Source organism: Delphinus delphis, chromosome 1, assembly GCF_949987515.2.
Source record: "Delphinus delphis chromosome 1, mDelDel1.2, whole genome shotgun sequence".
Lineage (NCBI taxonomy): Eukaryota > Metazoa > Chordata > Mammalia > Artiodactyla > Delphinidae > Delphinus > Delphinus delphis.
This window is the reverse complement of record NC_082683.1, coordinates 138,586,023-138,606,095: the sequence shown is the minus strand read 5'-3', so window position 1 is coordinate 138,606,095 and position 20,073 is coordinate 138,586,023. Positions and strand designations below refer to the sequence as shown.

Sequence of the window (20,073 nt, the reverse complement as noted above, 5' to 3'; positions counted from 1 at the left end):
AGAAGTCTCAAGGTGATTCTTTGGTAAGGTTGCCACATAAAATACAGGATACCCAGTTAAATTTGTCTCAAACATTGCACGGGTCTTATTTATACTAAAAAATTACTGCTTATCCAAAATATAAATTTGACTGGACATTCTGTGTTTTACTTGCTAAATCTGGCAACCCTATTCTTGGATGCACTAGAGTTTGGGAACCACTGTTTCAAATACCTCTAATAGCCCCCATCTCCTTCATAGGCCACACGGACCAAGGAAAACTAGTTGAATTGTGAGAGTTTTTTATATACTCTGGTTACAAGCCTCTTGTCAGATATATAATTTGCAAATATTTTCTCCCATTTTATGTCATCTTTTCACTTTCATGATGGTGTCCATTGAAACACAAAAGTTTTTAATTTGATGAAGTCCAGTTTATATTTTTGTTGTTGCTTGTGCTTTTGGTGTCGTATCTAAGAATCCATTGCCAAGTCCAAAGCCACAAAGACTTGGTTCTGTGTTTTCTTCTAAGAGTTTTATCTTTTATATGTATCTCTTACACATTAGATCTTTGATACATTTTGAGTTAGTTTTTTATATGGTGTAAGGTAGGGGTCCAATTCATTCTTCTGTACATGGTTATCTAGTCCCTGCACCATTTGTTAAAAGACTATTCTTTTCCTTTACTGAATTGTCTTGGCAACCTTGTCAAAAAATAATTAACTCTAACTATAAGGGTTTATTGCTGGATTCTCAATTCTGTTCCACTGATGTGTACACCGGTCCCTATGCCTCACAGTAGCTTCTTATGTAAGGAAGTATGAGTCCTTCAACTTTGTTATTGTTTTTCAAGATTGTTTAGGCTATTCTAGGTCCCTTGGATTTCCATATGAATTTTAGCATTAGCTTGTCATTTTCCACACAAAAAAAGACAGTTTCGATTTTAATAGGAATTGCATTGAAGCTGTAGATCAATTGAGGGGAGAATTTCTATCTCAACGATATGAAGTCTTCTGATTCATGATCATGGGATATCTTTCCATTTATTTAGAGCTTTAATTCTTTGATGTTTTGTAGTTTTTAGTGTGCAAGTCTTGCATTAATTTTGTTAAATTTATTCTTAAGTATTTTACTCTTTTTGATGCTATGGTAAGTGGAATTGTTTCCTTAATTTCATTTTTAGATTGCAAATTGCTAAGTGCATAGAAATACAGTTGATTTTTGTATACTGATCTTATATCCTACAACCTTGCTGAACTCATTTATTAGTTCTAATAGTGTGTGTGTGTGTGTGTGTGTGTGTGTGTGTGTATGTGTATGTGTATGGTCAGGCCATTCAAGATGGCTCTTCTCTTGCTCTTTGTACGTCTGCTTTACCAGTCTCTGCTTCACTCACATGACTATCCAATCCCCTTAATTATAGGGCTTAATCAGTAACTGCCTGCATGTTTGCCCCTGCCCCAGCTGCTGGTTTCCCTGGTAACTGATGAGAAAGCGTGATGTTAATTCCCCCTATAAATGGTAAACTCCTTCTCCCTGGAGTAGCGGAGATTTCTGCGGTGTCCTGCCTGTTGTCTGCCGCACACAGTGGAGTGCTGTTCCAGGACTGTTGGCTTCAGACTTGTAAGATCCCCCTGTCCGGTAAACCATTGATGTCTTTGTGGCTGTGTCTGGGCTCTTTCTTCAGTCTCGAGGCTGAATAATTATAAAGCTTGCAGACCTACGGGGTGCAGTTCAACAATTGTCGAGCTAGCCGGGAGGCTGAGGAAATTCCTGTGAGCACCAAAATGTTGGGAAATAAGGACAGGTAACGAAAAGTTGTGGGGGTAATCCTGAGGTGGCTGTCCACTAGCACATGGGGCCCTGTGGCCGCTGTCCTTGATGAATGGGGGCTATCAAGAGAGCCTGGGTGGTCAAATTGGGACCCCAAGGTGTGGTATCCTACCAAGAGTGATGGAGGAGAGGAAGAAGATTGGGACGAGGTCAGAGGTCCCTTGTCCCACAGGATACAGATGGAGAGCAGCTCCTTTCCCCAGACTGGAGGCAACTGACCACCCTGAGAGATGTCTTTCTCTTCCATTGTACTGATGATGTCCTGTTAACCTCAGAGTCTCTGACCAGTTTAGAAACATCAGCCCCATGCTCATGGCTCATCTGACTGCACAGGGATGGCTAGTGAATACAAACGCTTTGTTTAGTCTGCAACATGTTACAGCAGGTGGAAGACATTACAAAAGGCCTACCAGAGTCCTGGAGCAACACAAAAAACCACTCTGCAGGATCTAGAACAGCCGTGCACGACATACAGGAACCCCATGGACATCGATGGAGACCAAGGAACCCACTTTACCGGCCATGAAGTTGAGAAATGGGCTGATAAAAGTGACATACACTGGTATTTCCACCTGCCCTACAACCCCACTGCTGCCAGGCTAATCGAAAGGATAAATGGACGATTTAAACAACAACTGAGATGGGAAACTTGCCCTCTCAAGTTTCCAGGAGGCTAATTCAAGCCCTACAAACTAAAACTGAACATCCCAGGAGCTATCATCCCAGTGCCTACGCCATGTTAACCCTGAGGCAACTAGTCAACACCATCCAAGTTCAGCTGTTGACCACCAACGGACCATTGCCAACTATCGGTCAGGACAATAACTCACTTTTGCCCTTCCACAGGATCTACCCTCAGGGAAACACATTATAAAATGGCCCTGGGACTGGCAGATAAGTCCCCGGTGGTTTGGATTTGCCGCCCTGTGGGCAGTAGGATTGGAAAGATTTCACCTAGCTTCTACCCGGCCCCACCTGAGACTACTAAGGTAATTAATCAGGACGCCCTACTGGAAAAAGGCACCATTATATTATTCTTGTGCTCTGTTGTTATACTGTCTCTCTGTAATTCAGCAGCAGCTGGGCTGTGGGGACTGAAGGTGGACAGGCTGTATGGTACAGCAGGCCAGGCAAAAAACCACAGGCGAGGGTATGATCTCAGAATGCTGTTACTGCTTATAATTTGCTTAATGGTCATAATCTCCCCTGTATTGTGCCTGTTGAAATATCACATTCCATCCCTAGCCTCAGTGGAGGGAATCTGTTTGAGGACTGGGCAAAAACAGTGGCCTTACTGCAAACTGAGTCAGATTACTGGGTCTGCAGTAAGATGCCAGAGAAAGCTGACGTCATTAATGTGACCACGTTGAGGACGACTGCAGACTCTCACCTTCTTCCTGTCCTGCGAGCCAAGCGCCTGGCTTACTCTTGGTACTCCTTAGCTGCTATTGTTTGTGTTGCATTTGTGGTGCTTGTTTGCAGTGCACCTCTGCATACCTGAGCCCAGGGATATCTCAGAAGAGGGGCAGACCAAGACTGTAAGGGTCGTGCAGGGTACTTAGGGGTGGAGTGTATGGTCAGGCCACTCCAGGTGGCTGTTCTCTTGCTCTGTTGACCAGTGCCGGCTTCATTCACATGACTATCCAATTATCTTAATTATAGGGCTTAATCAGTAACTTGCCCCCTGCCCCAGCCACTGGTTTCCCTGGTAACTGATGAGCCCACCTGACGTCAATTCCCCCTATAAATGGTAGCCTCTTTCCTCTCCTAGGTAGCAAAGATGGCTGCTGTGTCTTGCCTGTTGTCTGCCATACACGGTGGAGTGTTTCTCCAGGACCTTTCGTTTCAACTTGTAAGATCCCCTGGCCAATAAACCATTGGTGTTGCTGTCTCTGTCTCTGGGCTCTTCCCTCTTTCTTGAGACCAGGCAATTACGAGGCTTGAAGGCCTTCAAGGTGCAGCCCAACAGTGTGTGTTTTCCTTTGGATTTTCTCTATACAAGGCTATGTCATCTGCAAATGTAGATAGTGTTACTTCCTCTTTTCTAACCTGAATATCGTTTTATTTTGTTTACCCAATTAGGTTACCCTGGCTAGATCCTCAAGTACAATGTTGGATAGAAGTGGTAAGAGTGGACAGCCTTGACTTGTTCCTGATATTAGGGAGAAGCATTCAGTCTTTCACCATTAAATACAATCTTAGCTGTGGAGTTTTCACAGATGGCCTTGATTGGGTTGTGTGTTTTTTATCATGGAAGGGTGTTGGTATCTTAGTTTGGGCAGCTGTAACAAGTTACCATAGACCAGGTGGCTCAGATAACATTTATTTCTCGAAATTCCAGAGGCGGGGAAGTCCTAGAGAAGGGTGCCAGCATGGCTGGATTACAGTGAGAGACCCCTTCCTGGTCTGTAGGTGGCTATCCTCTTGTGCCTTCATACAGCAAAGAGAGGAGAGAAAGCAAGCTCTGTGTCTCTTCTTATAAGGGCACTAATCTCATTTATGAGCATTGCATCCTCATGACCTAAGTCCCCACCTCCTAATAACATCAACATATGAACTTGGGGGGAATATAAACATTTAATCCATATACAGTTGGATTTTTGTCAAGTTTTATGTCTATTGAGATGATCATGTGATGTTTGTCTGTTAATAATTAACAGACAAACATCACATGACTTTTTTTCACATGTTAAACGAACCTTGCAATTCTGGGATAAATCCCACTTGTCAGGATGTATAATGCCTTTTATGTGATGCTGGATTCTGTTTACTTGTATTTTCTTGAGGATTTTTCTATTTATAGTAATAAGGGATATTGGTCTGTAGTCTTCTTGTGATGGCTTTTTCTGGTTTTGGTATCAAGATAATACTTCATAGAATGAGTTTGGAGGTGCTCCCTCTTCTATTTTTGGTAAGAGTTTATGAAAGATTGGTGTTAATTCTTTAAATGTTTGGCAGAATTCTTTAGTGAAGCTCTCTGGTTCTGGACTGTATTGTGGGACATTTTGTTTTTCTAATTCAACCTCTTTACTTTGTTATAGGTATATTTAGAATTTCTATTTCTTGAGTCAGTTTGTATCTTTCTAGCAATGTGTCCATTTTATTCAGGCTATCTAATTTGTTGGTGTATAATTGTTCATAGTATTTTCTTATCCTCTTTACTTCCATAAGGTCAGTAGGGATTGCCCCCTCTTTCTTTCTTCATTTTAATAATTTGAGTTTACTCTCTTTTATTTGGCTAAAGGATTATCAATTTTGTTCTTTCCAGAGAACCAACTTTTGGTCTTATTTTTTCTCTATTTTTCTATTCTCTATTTCATTTATTTCCACTTTAGTCTTTGTTTCCTTCCTTTTGCTTGCTTTGGGTTTACTTTGCTCTTTTTCTAGTTTCTTAAAATGGAAAAGCAGATTATTTGAGATTTTTTTTTTTTTAATCATAGGTGTTTGTAGCTGTAACTAGCCCTCTAAGTACTACATTAGGTGCATCCTGTAAGCCTTGGTATACTATGTTTTCATTTTGATTTGTCTCAAAATATTTTCTCACTTCCTTTGTGGTTTCTTTAACTCATTGGCTTGTTAAGGGGTGTGTTGTTTAATTTCATATATTTGAATTTTCCAAGTTCCTATCAATTTTTAATTTCATCATGATTGTGGGACATATTTTATATGATTTCAGTCATCGTTTTAAGTGTACTGAGGCTTTATGGTCTGTATAGTCTTTATGGTCTAACATATGGTCTTAGAGAATGTTACACGTACAGTTGAAGAATGTGTATTTTGCTGCTTCTGGGTAGAGTGTTCTATAAATGTTAGGTCTAATTGGTTCTGTTTCCTGGCTAGTTCTATACATTACTGAAAATGGGGTATTAAAGTCTCCCACTATTTTTGAATTTTCTGTTTCTCCTTTTAGTTAGGTCAGTTTGTTTCATGTTTTTGGTCTATTGTAAGATGCATATGTATTTATAATTATATCTTCCTGATGGATTGACTCTTACCATTATAAAATATTCTGCTTTGGTAATTTTGTCTAAATTTTTTTGTCAGATATTACAGCAGTATAGCTCCTCCAGCTCTCTTGTGGTTGCTGTTTACATGGTATATCTTTCTCTATCCTTTTACTTTAGACCTATTTGCCTTTGAATCTAAAGTCTGTCTCTTGTAGATAGCACATAGTTGGATGTCTTTCTAAAAACTCATTCTGCTAAGCTCTGTCTTTGATTACAGGGTTTAATCCATTCACATTTAATGTGATTACTGATAAGGTAGGATTTACACCTGCTGTTTTCTATTTGTTTTCGATACATCTTATGTCTTATTTGTTCCTCTATGCCTCCATTCTTATGAGGCATAAGAATGTCCATTCTTTTATGTTTAAAAGATATTTTCTACTTTAACATTTTAATTCCTTTGTTTCTTTTCCTATATATATTTTTAGTTATTTTCTCAGTGATTGCCCTGAGGATTACAATTAACATCTTAATTTATAGCAATCTAGTTCATATTAATACCAACTTCCTAGAAGAAAACAGGGGGGAACAAACTCCTTGACACCGGCTTAGGTGATGATTTTTTGGATTTGACACCAAAAGCAAAGGTGACAACAACAAAAAATTAAACAAGTAGGACTGTATCAAACTAAAAAGCTTCTGCACAGCAGAGGAAACCATCAAAATAAAGAGGCAGGCTACCAAATGGGAGAAAATATTTGCAAGTCATATATCTGATAAGGGTTTAACTTTCAAAATATATAAAGAACTCATACAACTCAACAGCAAAAAAAAAAAAGTCTGATTTAAAAATGGGAAGAGGATCTGGATAGAGATTTTTCCAAAGAACACATACAGAAAACCAACAGGTATTGATACATGAAAAGTTGAGCAACATCACTCATCATTAGGGAAATGCAAATCAAAACCATGAGATCTCCCCTCCCACTTATTGGACTGTTATCAAATAGACAAGAAATAACAAGTATTGGGAAAGATGTGGAGAAAAAGGAACGCTGTTCACTGTTGGGAATAAATCAGTGCAGCCACTGTGGAAAACATATGTTCTTCAAAAAAATAAACTACCATGTGATCCAGCAATTCCACTTCTGGGTATTTATCCAAAGGAAATTTAAAAACTAACTCAAAGATATATGCACCCCCATGTTCATTTCAGCAATATTTATAATAGTCAAGACATGGAAGTAACATAGTGTTTGACAGTAGATGAATGGATAAAGAAAATATGTGTGTATCTATACAATGGAATATTATTTGGCCATGAAAAAGAAGGAAGTCATGCCATTTGTGACATCATGGATGGACCTTGAGGGCATTATGCTAAGTGAAATAAGTCAGAGAAATACAAATATGATATCACTTATATGTGGAATCTAAAAGCACACAAAACAAAACTTACAGAGAACAGATTCATTGCCACAGGTGGGATTGGGAGGTGAATGAAATAGGTTAAGAGGTAAAATGTATAAACTTTTTAATAAAATAAGTCATGAGATATACAATGTGGTGACTACAGTTAATAATACTGTATGGCATACTTGAAAGTTGCTAAGGATAAATCTTAAGTTCTCATCACAAGAAAAAGTTGTAGCTATGTAGTGATGAATGCTATCTATACTTATCATGGGATCATTTTACAAAATATTGAATCCTTATGTACACCTGAAACTAATGTTATACGTCAACTAAACCTCAATAAAAAAAATACCAACTTAACTTCAATACTATTTAAAAACTTAGCTACTATATAGCTTCATTCCTTCCCCGTTCCTTTGTTCTATTGTTACACAAATTATTTCTTTATACATTATTTGCTCTTATTGCTTTATGCAGCTATAATTTAAATCAGATAAGGGGAAAGTTATAAACAAAAGAACACTTACATTATTTGTATTTATTGATACCTATGCAGTTATATTCACCAGTGCTTTTCTTTCTTTATGTGGATTTGAGTTATTGTCTAGTTTCCTTTCATGTCAGCCTAAGGGATTCCCTTTAGTATTTCTTGTAGAGCAGATCTACTAGTGACACTCTTTTTGTTTATCTGGGAATATCTTAATTTTTCCATTTTTGAAGGCTGTCTTGACTAGATATAGAATTCTTGGTTGACAGTCTCTTTCAGTCAGCACTTTGAATATATCAATCTTCTGCCTCCTGGCTTCCATGGTTTCTGATGAGAATCAGCTATTAATCTTACTGAGAATACTTTGTATGTAGTGAGTCACTTCTCTCTTGCTTACAAGATTCTCTCTGCATTTTTATCTTTAATCTTTTTTTATGTCCAAAGGAAAGATGTACACATACACACAATTTCTCTTCTGATTCCTTCCTGTCCTCATCCCTTCCAGTGTTTAATAGTATTTAAGCTTTCTGTTAGCCACTCTTCTTCACTAGGAAAATACCTTTTCATAGTTGTCAATAGTGATGACACTTAAGAACTGTGTCGGGCATTGCGAGGGGTATATCAAGTATAAGACTCTTTCTTGTCCTCACAAAGCTCATAATGCTACCACAACACATTAACCCTGAGGAACTTGTAAGGAATAATGGGAAACATGAGGAGTCCTTCTCAGTGTGCAGAAAGGCTCCGGGGAATATGCAGAACTCTTCCTTCTGGCTTCTGTGGTGGGGACCTCTCAACCTGTTAATTTTGGGGCATGTTCTGTCTTGCAGGGCACTCAACACAAGCCAGCTGAAGGCCCTGAATATTGAAATGCTGCCAGGATATCGAGATCCCTACTCCTCCAGGCCTCTAACTAGGGGTGAAATTGGCTGCTTCCTTAGCCACTACTCTGTCTGGAAAGAGGTAAATAACGCTTCATTTCAATGTGCAGTTCTTTAATGAGGAGGAGGGAGAGTGGGACCTTGTAGGTGAACTTGGGCCAGATATAAAGTGAACCCATAACTGTTCTGGGAGTGTGCTTGGAAGCTGTCATTGCCTTATGTCTCCCTCTGACACAAGGCCAGTGACAAACAAGGAAGGGTAGCCTTGGTGCCACTTGGGATGATGATAGGGGAAGACACCCACGTTCTGGGGACCACACGCCTAGTGATGCATCCTCATCCTCAGTAGGAATGCCTTGTGTTTATCTAGCATGTCATCATTTATCAAGTGACTCAGTATAAGAAATCACCCGGAAGTCATGTGAGATGGGTTAGGAGAGATGGGCCCATTTTACCCAAGAGAAAATAGTTATCTTGTTCAGGCAAGAAGGGGCAGAGCCAGGACTTGAACCCCTGTCTTACAGATCAGACATTGATAGGGGTGGTATTAAAGTGTGGGGTTCTTAGTTAAGGGTCAGTTCCCACAAGAAAAGAGAGTCCCCAAAGAAGGTCCTCTTGAAAGGGCCTTCTCCCTTTTAATGATCCAGTCTATGCCTATCTTTTTTTGTTCAAGAAACTTTGTTTTATAGATAAACTTTAAATTTTGTAGGAAAAAATATGTAGATCATAAGATACTGGCCAACGACATTTTACAAATTAAATAATACAGCCAGGTTAACCAGCACCTACATCAAGAAACTGGTTACCAGCACCCCAGAAGCACAGCCCTTCTCTGCATTTTTTCCTAGCCATCAGTTCCCCAAGGGTGACCACTTCCTGACTTCTAACAGCACAGAATAATTTTGTCTACATTTTTCCTTTTATTATGTGTACACACCGTATGGTTCCATTCAATCTCTCAACATTACCTTTGTGAGATTCACCCATAACTTTGCATTTAACTGTAGATCATTTACACTCATTGCTGTAAATACACCACAGTTTATTTATCCATTTTACTGTTGATGGACTTTGGCTTAGATTCCAGTTATGAGCTACTACATGTTGTGCTACTATACTTTTGACTTTTTGATACCTATTTTTTATTAGATAAATAAGTATCAACTTTTCATAAGGTATCTTCCCACTGGCCTTTCCAGGTAATTGACCGAGAGCTGGAGAAGACTCTCGTTATTGAGGATGATGTGCGTTTTGAACATCAGTTTAAGAAGAAGCTCATGAAGCTGATGGATGATATTGATCGAGTCCAGCTGGATTGGGAACTGATGTGAGTGACAAGATGACAAGCTGTTCAAAGAGTACTGAGAGGCTTTCAGTTCTTTCCAAGGGGCAGAGAGCCCCAGCTCGTAGGAGGTGCAGCTCAAGCTTCCATTTACCTGGTTTTCTCTCCATAAATGTTCCCAGAAACAAGAAGTGAGTAGGGGATAACCATTAGATTTTGCATCTCTATGCTCCTCAGGGTGAGAAAGAAACTTTGGGAGATTCTTTGAGACCTGGAGTCTACCTGCAGATCAGGGGCCTTCAGACTGAGTGTTCACCTGGGAACACAGCAGAAATCCACTCATGAACCAGTGTGGTACATGGAGGGAGTATGTAGAGGGAGGACCCATTCAAGGGCAAGGTTCCTGTGTCACACTTGAGCCTCAGCTCCCAGGAGAACAGGTTTCCTCTGTAGCCTCTGATGGTGTGGGAGGTTTGGAAGGTCAGTGGGAGAGCTCCTGTTGGGGAGGGAAGCTGTGCAAACAGGGAGAACACTGAAGTTGGGCTTAGTGGAGGCTCAGAGGCTGTCTTAGAAAAACCAGGCTCATCAAGGGAGTACTGGCTCCAAACTGACAATTTAGTTAATGCTCGTTGCCTGCTATCTCTGGGAATTGAGCTCTCTCTTTTTCTTTTTATGCTAAGAGGGCACTTTTTACTTCCCTCCAATGAGGCAGAAAGTTCCCAAGCATTATGTTCACTTCCCAGCTGTGTGTCAAAGGCAGTTTCATCAAATCAGAGGCTGTTCCTTTGGAGCAGCTGCAGCAGACAAGCTGTCCCTGCTCCTCCCATCCTTGGAGGGAAACTTAACTATGGGCCCGGGTGGAATACTTGTTCTCTTAGAAAATGTACCATTCTGAGCTCAAAAGAAACCCAGTAATGGCTCAAGTAACCTGTGAGAAATAGACTCAGGACTATGTAATAAAGAGACTGGCACCCTGTCATGTGATTAGATTCTGCAATGTCTCTTGAGATCATTGTTCCTAAAATCCTCCAGAAGTCCCCGCACCTCAGCCTTTCTGAATCTATGGCTCTGCAGCCTGTGGTTAAGGCCCCACAGGCATGGAGCCTGAAAGCTATTTTATGCTTACATGACATGTGCAAAGGTGATTTTCACTTAAGCCTTGGAATCACAGAGGACTGGACTTGGGCAGTCTAAGGCTTAGAGGTGACATACATCCCAGTTCACTTCCAATTTGGTTGATGCGTTTCTCAGGACAAAGTACCAACAGATCCAAGAAAGAAAAGTTATTATCCTGGTAAGGCTACAGGAAAAAAAGATGTTTCCTAAATTTCCCGGACTGATCAAGTCAAAATATTTCATTGAAATCTATTATGTAATCATAAAGAATTAGTGGTTTCAAATGTTTCACATCTCATTTTCTGAAATGAATAAAGCAAATGTTATTTGAACTCAAAACATGAAACCAGATAGACTGTCTGTGACTGCAGTATTAAGTTTCTCCAGAAAAAGAAAATAGTAAGTGGGAGGAATAGAACAAGCCATTGAAATCATCTAGGGCAGCATGTCAGTAGAAATATAATGTGAAAAACATCGTTTAAAGTTTTCTAGTAAGCATATTAAAAAGATAAAAATAGGTGAAATTAACTTTAATAATACATTTTATTGAATCCAACATATCAAATATTATTTTAACATATAATCAATATTTTAAACATATTAATGAGATGGTCTATATTCTTTTTTCATACTGTCTTCAAAATCCAGTATGTATTTCATGCGTATAACACATCTCAATACAGCTGCTAAATTTTCAACTGTTGAAGTAAACTGTAGTCCTACTGAAATAATACATTTTATCTAATAGAAAATATTATTTTACACATCTTCGATTTTTAAATTACAATTTGAATCTAGTAAAATTAATAAATTGAGCACAAACTCAGTTCCTCAGTCACTCTGGCCACATCTCAAGCGCTCAGTAGGATTTTCTCTTCCACTTGGTACATGAGAGAAATTCAGGCTCTTTGCTCTGAAGAGACATTGGCTGAGAGACAGGTATATTTGTCCTCAGAAGAACTGAAGGTGAACATAGACTTATTCTACAAATCCTAGGATGTTTCGATAAGTGGGATCCCTTGAATGCTGAAAGAGATAGCTTTAGGGCAAAATAGAGCAAGTCAGCTTTACGTAGCAGGTAGGAAGCCGGACCTCCTCAACTTGGTCCAGGCAAGTGGAAACAACTAGGCTCCAGACAAAAGTAATGGATCACAGATGCATGAGTAGACTGGGGAAGGTAGGAATGGCTGAGGGTACATCCTGTGTTGCAGGAGTTGTTCATGGAAGACAGGACCCAGGAGGAAGCATAGGCAGAGCTGGGTGAGAGGGAGAAAGCCAGGCAGGTGTCATTCATTCTCCCCTGGAGGAAACCCCCTTGGGGCCACTCTTGGCTTCCTAGGTCTTTTACTGTGGACTGTATCTTTCCCAAAGCATTTTCTGTCTTGTGTTTACCACCAGAATTTGGAGAACTGTGCAGAAAATATCAAGTCCCCAGGCTGAAACTCTGGTGACTTGAAAGCAAACTCAGGATTCTCACATCTGGCCTTTGTTGTCCCCTTCCAACCACTATAAACACAGCTAGAAATCCTATACCATCTTTGGGAAATGATCTGAAAGACCTTGTTTGTCTGAAATGTTTTTTATTTTTATTTTATATTGGAGTATAATGGACTTACAATGTTGTGTTAGTTTCATGTGTATAGCAAAGTGATTAAGTTATAATTTTCAGATTCTTTTCCCATATATGTTATTACAAAATATTGAGTATATTTATTTCCCTGCGCTATACAGTAGGTCCTTGCTGATTATCTATTTTATATATAGTAGTGTGTGTGTGTTAATCCCAACTTCCTAATTTATTCCTCCCCTCCACCTTACCCTTTTGGTAACCATAAGTTTGTTTTCTAAGTCTGTGAGTCTGTTTCTATTTTGTAAATAAGTTCGTTTGTATCATTTTTTTGGATTCCACATATAAGTGACATCATATGATATTTGTCTCTCTCTGTCTTAGTTCACTTACTATGATAATCTCTAGGTCCATCCATGTGGCTGCAAATGGCATTATTTCATTCTTTTTTTATGACTGAGTAATATTACATTGTATATGTGTACCACATCTTCTTTATCCATTCCTTTGTCAATGGACATTTAGGTTGCTTCCATGTTTTGGCTATTGTAAATAGTGCTGCTCTGAACATTGACTGCATGTACATTTTTGAATTACGGTTTTCTCCAGATTATATGCCCAGGAATGGGGTTGCTAGATCATATGTAGTTCTATTTTTAGATTTTTAAGTAACCTCCATGCTGTTCTCCATAGTGGTTGTACCAATTTACATTCCCACCAACAGTGTAGAAGGGTTCCCTTTTCTCCCCACCCTCTTTAGCATTTATTGTTTGTAGACTTTTTGATGATGGGCATTCTGACCAGTGTCAGTTGATACCTTATTGTAGTTCTGATTTGCATTTCTCTAATAATTAGTGATGTTGAGCAGCTTTTCATGTGCCTCTTGGCCATCTTTATGTCTTCTTTGGAGAAATGTCTATTTAGGTCTTCTGCCCATTTTTTGATTGGGTGGTTTGTTTTTTTGATATTGAGCTGCATGAGCTGTTTGTATATTTTGGAGATTAATCCCTTGTAGTTCACATCATTTGCAAATATTTTCTCCCATTCTGTACATTGTCTTTTTATTTTGTTTATGGTTTCCTTCACTGTGCAAAAGTTTCTAAGTTTAACTAGGTCCCGTGTGTCTATTTTTGTCTTTATTTTCATTACTTTAGGAGGTGGAACCACAGAGACATTGCTATGATTTATGTCCAAAAGCGTTCTGCCTGTTTTGCTCTGTTTTATAGTATCCGGTCTTACATTTAGGTCTTTAATACATTTTGAGTTTATTTTTGTGTATGGTATTAGAGAATGTTCTAGTTTCATTCTTTAACATGTGGCTGTCCAGTTTTCCCAGCACCACTTATGGAAGGGACATCTTTTCTCCATTGTATATCCTTGCCTGCTTTGTTGTAGATTAATTGACCATAGGTGTGTGGGTTTATTTCTGGGCTTTCTGTCCTGTTCCATTGATCTATATGTCTGTCTTTGTGCCAGTAGCATACTTTATAGTATAGCTGGAAGTCAGGGAGCCTGATCTCTCCAGCTCCGTTTTTCTTTCTCAAGATTGCTTTGGCTATTTAGGGTCTTTTGTGTTTCCATAAAAATTTTAAGATTTTTTATTCTAAATCTGTAAAACATGCCATTGGTAATTTGATAGGGATTGCATTAAATCTGAAAATTGCCTTGGGTAGTATAGTCATTTTGACAGTATTGCTTCTTCCAATCCAAGAACATGGTATATCTTGTCATCTTCGATTTCTTTCATCAGTGTCTTAAGTTTTTGGAGTTACAGGTCTTTTGCATTCCTAGGTAGGTTTATTTCTAGGTATTTTATTCTTCTTGAGGCGATGATAAATGGGATTGTAACCTTAATTTCTCTTTCTGACCTTCTGTTGTTAGTGTATAGAAATGCAACAGATTTCTGTGTATTAATTTTGTATCCTGTCACTTTACAGAATTCACTGATGAGCTCTAGTAGTTTTCTGGTAACATCTTTAGGGTTTTCTATGTATAAAGTCATGTCATCTGCAAACAGTGACAGTTTTTTTTTTACTTCTGCTTTTCCAATTCGGATTCCTTTTATTTCTTTTACTTCTCTGATTGCTGTGGAGGACTTCCAAAACTATGTTGAATAAAAGTGGCAAGAGTGAAAATCCTTGTCTTGTTCCTGATCTTAGAGGAAATGTTTTCAGCTTTTCACCATTAAGTATGATGTTAGCTGTGAGCTTGTCATATATAGCCCTTATTATGTTGAGGTAGGTTCCCTCTATGCCCACTTTCTGGAGAGTTTTTATCATAAATGGATGTGGAATTTTATCAAAAGCTTTTTCTGCATCTATTGAGATGATCATAATGGTTTTTATTCTTCAGTTTGTGAATGTGGTGTATCACACTGATTTGTGGATACTGAAAAATCCTTGTATCCCTGGGATAAATCCCGCTCGATCATGGTATATGATCCTGTTAATGTCTTGTTGGATTTTGTTTGCTAATATTTTGTTGAGGATTTTTGTGTCTATGTTCATCAGTGATAATTGGCTTGTAATTTTCTTTTTTTGTAGTATACTTGTCTGGTTTTGGTATTGGGGTGATGGTGGCCTCATAGAATGAGTTTGGGAGTGTTCCTTCCTTTGCAATTTTTGGAACAGTTTCAGAAGGTGTTAACTCTTCTCTAAATATTTGATAGAATTCGCCTGTGAAGCCGTCTGGTCTGGGATTTTTGTTTGGGAGTTTTTAAATCACAGTTTCAATTTCAGTACTTGTGATTGGTCTGTTCATATTTTCTATTTCTTCCTGGTTCAGTCTTAGGAGATTGTACCTTTCTAAGAATTTGTCCATTTCTTCTAGGCTGTCCATTTTATTGGCATATAGTTGATAGTAGTAGTCTCTTGTGATCCTTTGTATTTCTGTGGAGTTGGTTGTAACTTTTCCTTTTTCATTCCTGATTTTATTGATTTGAGCCCTCTCCCTTTTTTTTCTTGTTGAGTCTGGCTGACGTTTTATCAATTTTATCTTTTCAAGGAACCAGCTTTTAGTTTCATTTACCTTTTCTATTGTTTTCTTTGTCTCTATTTCATTTATTTCTGCTCTGAGGTTTATGATGTCTTTCCTTCTACTAACTTTGGGCTTTGTTCTTCTTTCTCTAGTTGCTTTAGGTGTAGTGTTAGGTTGTTTGAGATTTCTCTTGTTTCCTGAGGTAGGATTGTATTGCTATAAACTTCCCTCTTAGGACTGCTTTTTCTTCATCTCATAGGTTTTTGATCAATGTGTTTTCATTTTCATTTGTCTCTAGGTATTTTTTGATTTCCTCTTTGATTTCTTCAGTGATCTATTGGTTGCTTAGTAGCACATTGTTTAGCCTTCATGCGTTGTGTGTTTTGTTTTGTTTTAGTTTTTTTTTTTTTTCTTGAAGTTGATTTCTAATCTTATAGCATTGTGGTCAGAAGAGATGCTTGATATGATTTCAATTTTCTTAAATTTACTGAGGCTTGCTTTGTGGCACAGCATGTGATCTATCCTGGAGAATGTTCCATGTGCACGTGAAAAGAATGTGTCTTCTGCTTTAGGACAGAATGCTCTATAAATATCAATTAAGTCTATCTGGTCTATTGTGTCATTTAAGGCCTGTGTTCCTTACTGATTTTCTGTGTGGGTGATCTGTCCATCGATGTAAGTGGAGTGTTAAAGTCCCCCACTATTATTGTGTTACTATTGATTTCTCCTGTTATGGCTGTTAGCATTTGCCTTATGTATTGAGGTGTTCCTATGTTGGGTGCATATATATTTACAATTGTTATATCTTCTTCTTGGATTGATCCCTTGATCATTATGTAGTGTCCTTCTTTGTCTCTTCTAATAGTCTTTATTTTAAAGTCTACTTTTTCTGATATGAGAATTGCTACTCCAGCTCTCTTGATTTCCATTTGCATGGAATATCTTTTTCCATCCCCTCACTTTCAGTCTGTATGTGTCCCTAGGTCTGAAGTGGGTCTCCTGTAGACAGCATATATATGGGTCTTGTTTTCGTATCCATTCAGCCCATCTATGTCTTTTGGTTGGAGCATTTAATCCGTGTACTTTTAAGGTAATTATATGTATGTTCTTGTTGCCAGTTTGTTAATTGTTTTGGATTTGTTTTTGTAGGTCTTCGTTCTTTCCTCTTTTGTTCTCTTGTGATTTGATGACTATCTTTAGTGTTTTATTTGGATTCCTTTTTCTTTTTTTTTTTTTTTCCCAAAAGGATGAGAATGTGGTTACATGTGTACATTTCCAAAGCCGGCTTCAGTTTGCAGCTTTTGCCTGGGGCTCAGGCAGGGATGATGCAACTGCAGGGGAAGCTGAGGGAAGCCTCAAACCCAATGGCAGGTGGCATCCGTTTGGAGCGAAGGCAGCTGCAGATTTTGCATCCTAGGCCACTGATAGCCATGGCCCTGAGGTCCCTTCCCTTACCCACTTGCTGCCGCAGGTTCAGGTGCTCAGCCTCTGTGCTCTTCCTCCTGCTCCCAGCTGGGCTGCCTCATGAGAGCTGGCCCTTAAGGGGGCCAACACCTGGCCCCAGACCTTCTTCTCCCCATCTCCCAGCATTACCTACTTATCCCTACCCGTGCACAGAGCACTGCAAACTTTTCTCTACTATGTGGAATATCAATGACTTTAAATGATATTTATTAGACAGGACTTTAATGTCCAGGGATATCTGTAATGGTGAGGTTTCAGACACTGGAAAGGTCAATGAGAATGCTCACCAGAATGGAAAATCCTCAAGGTTATCACCACAGCATCCCTACCAACTGGCTGTTCCATTGGTGTTGAATACCTCCAGTGATGGAGAACTCACTGCTTTACAAGCAGATCCTTTCCTTCTTGATAGGTTTTTTTTTTTCATTTTAACATCTTTATTGGAGTATAATTGCTTTACAATGGTGTGTTAGTTTCAGCTTCACAACTAAATGAATCAGTTATATATATACATATGTTCCCATATCTCTTCCCGCTTGCGTCTCCCTCCCTCCCACCCTCCCTGTCCCACCCCTCCAGGCGGTCACAGAGCACCGAGCTGATCTCCCTGTGCTATGCGGCTGCTTCCCACTAGCTATCTACCTTACGTTTGGTAGTGTATATATGTCCATGCCTCTCTCTCGCTTTGTCACCGATTACCCTTCCCCCTCCCCATAGCCTCAAGTCCATTCTCTAGTAAGTCTGTGTCTTTATTCTGTTTCACCCCTAGGTTTTTCATGACATTTTTTTTTCTTAAATTCCATATATATGTGTTAGCATACGGTATTTGTCTCTCTCTTTCTGACTTACTTCACTCTGTATGACAGACTCTAGGTCTACCCACCTCATTACAAATAGCTCAATTTCGTTTCTTTTTATGGCTGAGTAATATTCCATTGTATATATGTGCCACATCTTCTTTATCCATTCATCCGATGTTGGACACTTAGATTGTTTCCATCTCTGGGCTATTGTAACTAGAGCTGCAATGAACATTTTGGTACATGACTCTTTTTGAATTATGGTTTTCTCAGGGTATATGCCCAGTAGTGGGATTACTGGGTCATATGGTAGTTCTATTTATAGTTTTTTAAGGAACCTCCATAGTGTTCTCCACAGTGGCTGTATCAATTTACATTCCCACCAACAGTGTAAGAGGGTTCCCTTTTCTCCACACCCTCTCCAGCATTTATTGTTTCTAGATTTTTTGATGATGGCCATTCTGACTGGTGTGAGATGATATCTCATTGTAGTTTTGATTTGCATTTCTCTAATGATTAGTGATGTTGAGCATTCTTTCATGTGTTTGTTGGCAGTCTGTATATCTTCTTTGGAGAAATGTCTATTTAGGTCTTCTGCCCATTTTCGGATTGGGTTTTTTTTTTTGTTATTAAGCTGCATGAGCTGCTTATAAATTTTGGAGATTAATCCTTTGTCAGTTGCTTCATTTGCAAATATTTTCTCCCATTCTGAGGGTTGTCTTTTGGTCTTCTTTATGGTTTCTTTTGCTGCGCAAAAGCTTTTAAGTTTCATTAGGTCCCATTTGTTTACTTTTGTTTTTATTTCCATTTCTCTAGGAGGTGGGTCAAAAAGGACCTTGCTGTGATTTATGTCATAGAGTGTCCTGCCTATGTTTTCCTCTAAGAGTTTGATAGTTTCTGGCCTTACATTTAGGTCTTTAATCCATTTTGAGCTTATTTTTGTGTATGGTGTTAGGGAGTGATCTAATCTCATACTTTTACATGTAGCCGTCCAGTTTTCCCAACACCACTTATTGAATAGGCTGTCCTTTCTCCACTGTACATTCCTGCCTCCTATGTCAAAGATAAGGTGACCATATGTGCGTGGGTTTATCTCTGGGCTTTCTATCCTGTTCCATTGATCTATATTTCTGTTTTTGTGCCAGTACCATACTGTCTTGATTACTGTAGCTTTGTAGTATAGTCTGAAGTCAGGAAGCCTGATTCCTCCAGCTCCGTGTTTCGTTCTCAAGATTGCTTTGGCTATTCGGGGTCTTATGTGTTTCCATACAAATTGTGAAATTTTTTGTTTTAGTTCTGTGAAAAATGCCAGCGGTAGTTTGATAGGGATTGCATTGAATCTGTAGATTGCTTTGGGTAGTAGAGTCATTTTCACAATGTTGATTCTTCCAATCCAAGAACATGGTATATCTCTCCATCTATTTGTATCATCTTTAATTTCTTTCCTCATTTGTCTTATAATTTTCTGCATACAGGTCTTTTGTCTCCTTAGGTAGGTTTATTCCTAGGTATTTTATTCTTTTTGTTGCAATGGTAAATGGGAGTGTTTTCCTGATTTCACTTTCAGATTTTTCATCATTAGTGTATAGGAATGCCAGAGATTTCTGTGCATGAATTTTGTATCCTGCTACTTTACCAAATTCATTGATTAGCTCTAGTAGTTTTCTGGTAGCATCTTTAGGATTCTCTATGTGTAGTATCATGTCATCTGCAAAGAGACACAGCTTTACTTCTTTTCCGAATTGGATTCCTTTTATTTCCTTTTCTTCTCTGATTGTTGTGGCTAAAACTTCCAAAACTATGTTGAATAAGAGTGGTGAGAGTGGGCAACCTTGTCTTGTTCCTGATCTTAGTGGAAATGCTTTGTTTTTCACCATTGAGAACGATGTTGGCTGTGGGTTTGTCATATATGGCCTTTATTATGTTGAGGAAAGTTCCCTCTATGCCTACTTTCTGCAGGGTTTTTATCATAAATCGGTGTTGAATTTTGTCAAAAGCTTTCTCTGCATCTATTGAGATGATCATATGGTTTTTCTCCTTCAATTTGTTAATATGGTGTATCACGTTGATTGATTTGTGTATATGGAAGAATCCTTGCATTCCTGGAATAAACCCCACTTGATCATGGTGTATGATCTGTTTAATGTGCTGTTGGATTCTGTTTGCTAGTATTTTGTTGAGGAGTTTTGCATCTATGTTCATCAGTGATATTGGCCTGAAGTTTTCTTTTTTTGTGACATCTTTGCCTGATTTTGGTATCAGGGTGATGGTGGCCTCGTAGAATGAGTTTGGGAGTGTTCCTCCCTCTGCTATATTTTGGAAGAG

The 20,073-nt window shown here is 38.8% G+C and overlaps 1 protein-coding gene across 2 annotated transcripts in view; it reads left to right on the top strand.

Moving 5' to 3' along the window:
- The window catches only part of COLGALT2 (collagen beta(1-O)galactosyltransferase 2), a 139,140-nt gene that overhangs the window by 104,140 nt on the left and 14,927 nt on the right, over positions 1-20,073 (top strand). For both annotated transcript variants that reach the window (XR_009522547.2, XM_060035219.2), the window contains exons 9-10: positions 8,493-8,625; positions 9,743-9,870. Coding sequence is in view for 1 of the 2 variants with exons in the window: in XM_060035219.2 (XP_059891202.1) it covers positions 8,493-8,625; positions 9,743-9,870 (261 nt within the window). In the remaining variant the exon portion in view is untranslated. The remainder of the gene's footprint in view (positions 1-8,492; positions 8,626-9,742; positions 9,871-20,073) is intronic.